We start from the raw sequence: 9,630 nt of genomic DNA, 5'->3' as shown, positions 1-9,630 counted from the left end.
TTATTTTCTTTTATATATATATATATATCTATTTATTTCTTTATTTTTATTTGATTTCAAATGACCCACTTTAATGAACATAGATTCGCGTAACTTCGTATCGGAAGCCGTACTTCTCGTTATGTTTCTGAAGATTAGAACCGGTTATTTATTATCTAATTCTAGTTAAAGCAAACGTCCTTATGATAATAATAACAATCAATTAGCAATTTTCCTTTTTCTTATTCATTTGACGACGTTCAACTCGTTACGCTAAAATCATACAATTATACAATAATTAATAATTAATCATAATAATAAGAATATATGGAACATAGATCATTTGCTTCGAGTACTCGATATTAGAATTATTCTTTACAAGAATATGTACAATTATGTCGTCTAGATTTATATACATTTACATAAGTAATGTTGCATTTTTTGCGACGCATGGAAACGATTCGAACGTGTATCTAATTCAGATACCACTGAATCAGACAACAAAGAAGCTTATTTTTAAGTAGTAGTTGACTACAAGCACGATGGCACGTTCAAGGGAAACAATAAATTGAATAATGAACAGCTTATTTTAAAATATCATTTTTCCGATATTTCACATGTCATTTATCAATTTCATTGAAAAGAAAATTTCGGAAACAAAAGTCCTACAAAAAATTTTTATTGTTAAGAACATTACATTCGATTGAATGTATATGAATAAACATCACACACTAGACCCATACTAATTATCTAGCTAAAAATTGTTGATATTTTGAAAAACAACAGAATAATAATCAGATTAATAAATAATACTAACTCTATTTTAGGTTGCTGATTTGTTCAGTTTTTTATATGAACCTTGAGATTTCTGCTGTAAAAAAACCAAAAGAGAGAATAAGGAAAATTATTGAAACGAAATAAGAGACAATATAATTTGGAGAAACAAGAAGAATTGTCAGCAAATATCGAAATGAGTAATCGAGTTCAGGTTCCAACTGCAAGATCGTAGTCGAAAACACCAATAGAGTAAATTCGATGATCGTGATATTGTTCAGTAAGCGGGTGTTACAGAGCAGTCAGTCCATAATCTGATTTTATCGGTGGCGGTGGGACAACAGAGGACGATACTTGGGAAAGTCCAGGAGGACTGGTGGCTGGTTCAAGTGGACTGATGCTTCCGGAAGACATATGTCCCATTGGTCCAGCAGTAGGACCGATTGTAGGACCGATCGTAGGACCGATCGTAGGACCGATCGTAGGACCGATCGTAGAGCCGATCGTTGGTCCGATCGTTGTTGGACCGTCCATCATTCCAGCCGCCACGTGATGGTGACTCAGCTGTGCTTGAAGGTGGGCGAGAGGATGAGGGTGACCTTGAAAGCTCGGATGTACCACGTTCGGATGAGGAAGAGACGAGTTGACACCGTGAACGTCACCCATATCGAGGCCAACTCCACTATCCAAATTGTTTCCATCTAAACCACTGGAAGGTGAATTGTTGTTGTTCTTTCTCTGTCCATTGTTGTTGTTTCCATTGGCTGATGCAGCAGCAGCAACAGAGACACTTTTCGTTCTAGTGCTGCTTCCCTTCGTTGATTTTGTTGTTGTCGCTGTTGCTGCTACCTGACCATTTGCGTTCTTTCTACGAACGTTCTTCGTATTCGGTAGCTTGTTGTCCTTCTTCCATTTCATTCTCCGATTCTGAAACCAAATTTTGATCTGTCTCTCTGACAGTACCAATGTATGTGCTATCTCGATCCGCCGCCTTCTCGTGAGGTAACGGTTGTAATGGAACTCCTTCTCCAGCTCTAAAATCTGGTGTCGTGTGTAAGCGGTCCTTTGCCTCTTTGGTTCCATTCCAGGTTGATAGGAACCATTCGCTGAAAGAAACAAATCAACGCATGGTTAATAATATGCTTACTTGTTTTTTTATTTTCTTCACTTTTATTCACCGATAATCTTCAAAATAGTTGAACGAATAATAGTTCATCTTGATATATAATAAATTATTTCAATTGTAAAATATGTCCTTGAATAATTAAAATTAATTAATTATAATAGTTTAATTATATTATTATATGTCATTCGATTAGATTTGTTAAATTGTTAGACATTTAAACCGGACAATTTTGGTTTTAAATTCAAAGAAATGTTATTATGTACTTTATTTCAATTCTCCCAAATACTTCTAATAAGTTCTTCGATCTTGAAGACCGACCGTTGTAAGTAGTTACGTCATTGGATATTGTATCAATTAACATCGTTAGTGCAGTAACGACGACGGCACCATTCGAATGTTGACCATGGTACTCAAATATTAAAGACTTAAGATACTTATAAAAACAAATGAATTTCAATTATTTGATGTTAGAATTATCTCAAACAACACCCTCATCGTAATTTGAACCTTAGAAAAACTATCGACAATTAAAACAAAGTAGCATATCTATTAGCAAAAAAAATAATTAAACTAGTAAGTATGATTTATTACTTAAGATTATAGTTCTCAAACTTTTTCTTCCATCTTGATAAATCTCGAATTTCCATAATTTAAGAAAAAATCAATTTAATGCATATCGCAAAAGAGTAATCACATATATCGTTAAATAATATATAATGCACGTGATTACGAAACAAAAAACGTAATAATGAACTCGTATGTCAAACGTTTTTGCATTTATAAATCATTGAGATTTCTAAGTATATAATTAAAAAGAAGAAACGGAAAAGGAGAGAAATTGTTATGACTTGATATCTGTACATAATATTCGAATACTCTTTTTCGTAAGGTTTAACTAAAATAAAAAAGACACTGTTCTAAATCTTTACTCAAGTTTCGTGTATACAATATATGTCATTAGATGATCCCACTGATGAAATTCGTCGCGAGAAGCGGACTTCAAAGGAATAACGTTACCTTCCGATCGAACAAAGAGTTTTATGTAGAAAAAGAAATAAAGAAAGAGAAAGAGAGGGAGAGAAGAGATCAAGGAACAACGTAGTCATACGAGTATTATTCGCATTCATTCGCGTATGACACCATGCTATTAATGGAAACGACTCTGCTGTTATCCGAAGAACAAGAAACATGCATATAAGTAGTACCTATATACATATATCTATCCATATACATGTATTTAAGTACTTACTTACGCATAGACGATGGATAAACTAACGTTGCTAGATGCGTATAGCGTTGCTTGAGTGAAAAGGACGAGCCTCGCATAATAAGCAGAAAATTGTGTAACGCGAATCTCGAACGGAGTCTCCGTTTCTCTACGTAGCTTCCGGAGCTCTATTGGTCTCTCTTTCACAAGAGTAAGAAAAAAAGAAAGAGAGAGAAAGAGAGAGAGAGCGTTGCTGAGAAATGGAGAGACGTCTACCGATACTTCGTTAGTGTCTAGAATTCATGATCTCGGTATGATATTTTGTAAGTAAAGATAAAGGTAACGATATTTATCGTTTTGAAATTATTTCGAAAAATTATATACTTAGGTCTTAGATTATCTATTTTCTGTGGTATATAAAATATTAGGTATAATTTTATATATAAATATTCAATTAGGTAGATTAATATTTGGTATGCATTTTGTTCGAGATTATTAGGATTTTGTTCAAATGTTATTGTAATAAACGAATATATATTCAAGTTTCATTATTTGAATATTGAAAAAACAGTAGTGTTTAATCAGTTATACTGAACCTTTTGACTCGATCATAAACAATAAAGATATCAATAATAATAATAATACAAATTCGTTCTAACACATATGTAATGAATATATTTACAAGGATCGATGAAAAAAAAGGAATATTCGATTTAAAATAATAACCGTTCTTTGTAACTCTTGTAAGTTATAAGAACAACAATTTTCTGTCTTCCTTCGCGAAAACTTAATTTTTTTCCTAACTATGCTATTTTACTAGTCTGATTAATTTAAATATTTTAGATATCATAAGACAAATTAGATTATTTGGAGCATATCGTATATCATTTGAAACATGTATATGTATATATACAGTTACGAGAAGATAAATAAAGATGCGAGTTTATGCAAAATGTAAAAAGAAAAAGAAAATATGAAAAACAAAAACAACAATATAGACGAACAAGTTCTTAAACGTACGATTGTTGATTATCGATACGAGAAGAAATATTTCGCCAATATCGCATACAAGAACTCAAACGGGTTCTCTTCTAGGAAATGTTTGTTGGTGGTCCGATCCGATATAGAAAACAAGGGAATGAGTTTGGTTTAGAATCTGTGCACGGACACATTCCATTCCGAGACTGACCGTTGCTCTCTTCTCTTCTCATTTCTCATTTTCTCTCTCATCCTCTCTTTCTCATGGTCCCTCGAAACTTCAACCTCCGGTGAACAGTGTTCGACGTTCGAAGGAAAGAGATTGCTCTCCTGTCCGTTCCGACGGACAACGTAAACACATACTCCAAGTATGAAGGTACTTGAACGTCAACACAGAAATATTAAAGAAAATTTCAATAAATTTCTAAGATCTATAATTTATAAGTATATATTGATTTATATAAAGATACTATATCATTTTTTCTATTCTAGTACAAAATCAATCATTTTTATGATTCGATATTTCTCTCCTAATAATTTGATTTATCTTATAAATTTTATTATCTAAGGCGACTGTGTACTTAGTTATTTCAATATTATTATTAATATTTAGATATCTAGATAATGAATTTAGTATCTTCGGTCAAGCGTGCATGTGGTGATTGGAGTGACGAATGTGTATGTATATTGCTTATTCGAGCATATCGAAATAGGTGTTTTTGTAATATACAAATTAATTGAACGAATCAAAATTTTCTTTTTCATTTTATTCTTTATAACGATTTTTTTTAAATCAAAGAATCAGCCATCACCGATTAGGAGACCAATTGTGCCAGTTATTGTCTAAATAACTTTGTTAAACGATTTTATATAAGACCAAATCTCAATCGAATTTAATTCTATCAATATTTCTGATTAATCGATATGCTTCTATTGGTAACTATAGAAATGTAAACCGAAAAACAACATGGACACCGTATAAAAACAAAAACATACGCCCTTCGAAAAAATTTAACTAATTAAATTTCTAAATGAATTTCTCTCTATATACAACACGATGCATGCGTATCTCGATCGATTTTGTAAAGTCAACGAGCTAGCTATTTCGATTTTCTCGTGGCGTTTCTTTATACTAATGCACGAAAGCCTGTCGTTCGTGTTACCAGCAAGCACCACGTTCAGTCAGAAGAAACTCAAAGGGAAATAGTTGCAAGTTGGAATGAGCAGCGGTTTTATACGGTCAAAGGGAATAGAAATTTGAGCCTGGTAAGGCACCCTAGTAGCAGCAAAAAATATTACGTTGCAAAAATTCATCTCCACTCTCTTTCTCTCTCTCTTTCTTTACCTTTCTATGTGTAATTTCGTTCTTTTTCGTAAGCCGAAGAAAACGCCTTTAGAATATAACAGAACAACGTGACGCGAAAATTTTTCTCTTTCTATGACTTCTTAATATTTTTCTATAAAGAGTAAAAAATAACAACAAATGCAATCGAAAAGTCTTAACAATCGTAGGAATATTATTTAATTTAGTATAAAAATAATTGAAGAGTATAGAGACCGAAAAACGAGATGACACAAAGTTGCATAATTAATAATTGAATTCTTAAAAATATACGTAAATCGTTTATGGCATAAACAAAACTTTTCCATTTTAAAATCTGTGTGGAATATTAAGCTTATTACAATTACTATGATTATTTAGTATTTTCTTTTTAACGCTAAATATATCGATATTTTGTGTATATCTATACCTCTCGTGATCAGTCAAATGATCGATTAAAAAAAACATATTTTAATATAGAATAAGATTTTAGTCAATTCGTTAGTGAACAAAAAAAATTTCTTTTATTAAGAAATGAATAATGTTAATTAAATAATGTAAAGTAAATTATAAGTTTTCAATGCATTTTTTACAAATTACAGGATTTTTAAAAATCACCACATTTTTATAAATTAAAGAACGCAGTCATTTGATCGCACATATAGTAGGTTTAACGTTAATGCATATAAGCAGTATACTCAACTAATTTTTTATTGTAAGATAATATTTACTATTTTTCTCCTGCATTTTTAAATTAGTAAATTTTTTATACTTAACTATTGAATATTTTACATTAGATAATATATATAATAAAAATTAGAAAATTGTTATAATATTTAATTTTTTTTCTCGTTTACTTTAAATTTACGTTTTATTTATCGAAATAAATTCTTAATAGAAGAAAAATAGATTTCTTTAGTGACTTCTCGATTCTACGATTTTTAAGTTGACGTTAGATAGGATATGAAATATATGGATGCATTAGGCGTAACAAAAACTGTTTCCAAACCGCCTCGTCCCTAAGCAGGTAGCTCATTTGTCCTAAAGTATACGATAAATTTGTTCCCATAAGTCTTCCAGTGTTTGCCAGAAAAATCGTTGTATGAGTATAATGCTAGGGATACTCTACGTGTAAGGTGTATAGTTTACACATCAGACTAGAATCTCCCAAGACCAACAATACACACCAATAATACACACCAACAATAGAGTCTCCCTTAGCGATTTATCTAATTTGTAAAATGTTTCGATGAACAGGTCCAATAAAGACTAGCTTACTACCTTCTACCTGTAAATCTTTTCAATCATCTCGTTTTCAGTTTCTTACGATCTAAACACATAACAAATCTGTTTTCTTTGAGAATACAAAATGTGCTTTGAAATAGAAAATTATTGATTCATTAACGAAAAACAATTTTATGACAATTGAATTATTATTTAACAACCGTCCAATAATTCTCTTGATGATGGTTGTATTATTAAGAGAAACAGAAAATTTATGAAGATAATTATGATTCTGAAATAAAAGCAAATTATTATTTTACGTAGAACAAAATAAATTGAAAGCATGAAATCGTTAAATTGTTTATCTGAGTTCTGTAGTATCCGACGGACTACCATAGAGATGCTTGTTACTTTGTACCAAATATATCTACTATATAGCAACAAACATTTAAAAACGTATATATTTAATTCGTTTAAAAGATACTATTATTTAATTTTTATCAATAAGATAATTTTTAATTATTTAAATAGTTTTTCCCGAAAGTAATAAATTTAAAATGAAAACATTAAAGATTGAATGGAGTTTGATTGATATTGTATTACGGAACGTTGAACTTACCAACGCCAGCAACGTGAATTTTTTTCATCCATGGATAAATGACACGGTCACCATTTTCCTCGTCATCTTCTTCTTCCTCCATCATACCAGGTGAGCCGTCCATCATCTGATCGTCCTCAATATCATCTTGATCGGATCCATCGTCCACGTGATGCTGCTGTTGATGTTGCGACTGTTGTTGTTGTGCATTTTGTATATGCTGATTTTGTTGAGTCGATTGTTGCTGAAGATCTGGTGAGTTGTCTCGATGCAACGACCCAGAACCTGCTGGACTACAGACGCTACCGTCGTGAGGTTGTTGCTGATTTTGTTGTTGATGTTGATGTTGCTGCATAGCTTCTTGCTGTTGCACATGATTTTGCATAATGGACGGCGATAAGGGAGTGGATCCAAGAACGGTCGACGCAGTGACCGGTGGCTGTTGTTGCTGTTGTGGTGCTTGCATCGAAGATGGACACGTGTGAGGTGGTTGCTGTGCTTCCGGTGGCATCGCGAGTGCACCAACAGCGTGATGATGAGGATGCAAACTTGCATGGTGAACAGCATGAACCTGGTGATGCGGATGATGAGGACCATAATATCCTCCGTATCCGGCATATCCACCGTTCAGTTGTACAGCCGACGATGCTCCATACGGTGTTGTAGCAGCTTGATGATGATGTTGGTGATAGCCATATTGGAGCTGGTGGGACTGGGGATGATTGAGATGGTGGCTTGCGGTACTACTGGAGAAGAAATCTGCACCGGTAGATTGTATGTAGTTACTTTGACTATATTCCTCGCTTGGTGGAAACTTTGGGTCGACCATAACTGAACTAGCAGCAAGATGATGACTAGCCGCCGGCTGTTGGTGCTGATGGTGGTGGTGATAGCCACCGCCGGCGGATGGATTCATCAGGAAGGAGCTCATTTTCTCTTCTTCTTAATTTCTTTTACTTACTCTTCCCCTTGTTCTTTCCTTCTCTTTTCTTCTTAAATGACTTTTGCTTCCTTTATCAGGATTCACAGCAAACGTCAGAGTTCCTTACACTGAACGTCCGAGCGATAGCGTCATTATGTTCCCTCACCGTAGCACGATATCTATTTTACGAAGAAATCTGCATTCCCGTGTACATATTCACAGAGTAAATTAGTTCTGTCTCCTCGAACACTCAATAGTTACGTATAGAAGATTTTATTCAAACGTGAAGCACATTTTCACGACTGCACATTGACCACTGCACCGCGATACATTCTCCGTACTTGCCTACCTTGTCCTTTGGAACGTAAAAGAGAAAGAAAGAAAATGGGACAGAAGAGGAAAGAAAGAGATAAGCAAATACAGAGAAAGATATATAGATAGAGATACTAGAAGCCTACGTCTTTTTCCACAGTCGGGAAAAAGTGAACGGAAAGAAAAGGGGTTTCGAAGAATAAATAAGAAGGGAAGAAAGAATATAGAAAAAGAAAAAGAGAAAAAGAGATAGAGGTAGACAAGAAAAAGGCGAAAAGAACAAGGCCGCGAAGAGTTGTACCGGACTCCCGATGGACAGCGGCTTATCCTCTCCTCTCCTACCGCCACTTTTGAGATCCACCGCGAAGCGGCTCCACCGCGGCCCCCTTTTGCTCCTTCCCGCCCACCGGGCTCAATTACCATACCACGTGAGCTTGGTTCAACCAATCAGAGCTGGTTCGCGTCCGCGACCATGATGGATAGCCCGGCACGCATGCAACACGTGAGTGGCGCCGCCAGAGACCGACTGCGGCAGGTGCTACAACTTCTTCCTTTTCTTTCCTCTTCGACCGAAAAGACTTTTCTTTTCTTTATTGTCTTATTCTTTTCAGTTTCTTCCGTTAATCCTTTTTTGTCGATCAGAGAAACTTCAATGAATGGACGTAGAAAATATTCGTAGAATCGGTACAACTATCAACTCGTAGATATTCTTGATCACTCGATTTACCTCTCGCACAGTTAAACAGGACGTGGGTATAAAAATAAACGTTCTTGCATAACCACGATTGCAACGTTCACCACAAACAACGCTGAAACCTTACACAGTTAGCTTGAAGTAAATCCACGAAACGTTTCAACCTTGTTTGAGCTACGTCTGAGTGTCTTGTCCTTTCGACGTACAAGTACAACGACGTGTTCGCTGTGCTCGTGTCTCCTCGTCGGACCTCGGTAGAAACTCGTCTGGCAAGTTCACTTCGACTCTCAGTGCTCCCTCCAGTTCCTCTTCGGACGGCTGACTACGAGCTAAAGCGTCCCTCACTCTTCCAACCGCAGCTCTAACCACCCCTACCTATACCACGACCGTAAACCCCCACTCCGTTGAAGCACGAGACCAACCCCTGCCACGGAAGCCGTGGATCTTGTGCCCTTATGGGACACACTCCGGCCTAACTACCACGGGAGTCACTCC

General features: G+C 34.9%; 1 protein-coding gene across 1 annotated transcript; it reads right to left on the bottom strand.

The window, feature by feature from the left end:
- Positions 1-642: 642 nt before the first annotated feature.
- Positions 643-9,376, bottom strand: LOC122516637 (homeotic protein deformed). The gene is made up of 2 exons (XM_043634609.1): positions 7,229-9,376; positions 643-1,859 (listed from the first exon to the last, which is right to left on the bottom strand). The coding sequence occupies exons 1-2, from the start codon at positions 8,136-8,138 to the stop codon at positions 1,045-1,047; spliced, it is 1,725 nt and encodes a 574-aa protein (XP_043490544.1). The 5' UTR covers positions 8,139-9,376; the 3' UTR covers positions 643-1,044.
- Positions 9,377-9,630: the final 254 nt, after the last annotated feature.

The sequence above is a fragment of the Polistes fuscatus genome, unplaced genomic scaffold (assembly GCF_010416935.1).
Source record: "Polistes fuscatus isolate 324 unplaced genomic scaffold, CU_Pfus_HIC Scaffold2, whole genome shotgun sequence".
Taxonomy (NCBI): domain Eukaryota; kingdom Metazoa; phylum Arthropoda; class Insecta; order Hymenoptera; family Vespidae; genus Polistes; species Polistes fuscatus.
This window is presented reverse-complemented; position numbering and strand designations above follow the sequence as displayed.

Excerpts from the sequence above, each read along its gene's own strand:
- LOC122516637 (XM_043634609.1), bottom strand. The coding sequence starts at position 8,138 with ATGAGCTCCTTCCTGATGAATCCATCCGCCGGCGGTGGCTATCACCAC. Across the intron at positions 1,860-7,228 it reads AATTCACGTTGCTGGCGTTG|CGAATGGTTCCTATCAACCT; the intron begins GTAAGTTCAACG and ends TGTTTCTTTCAG.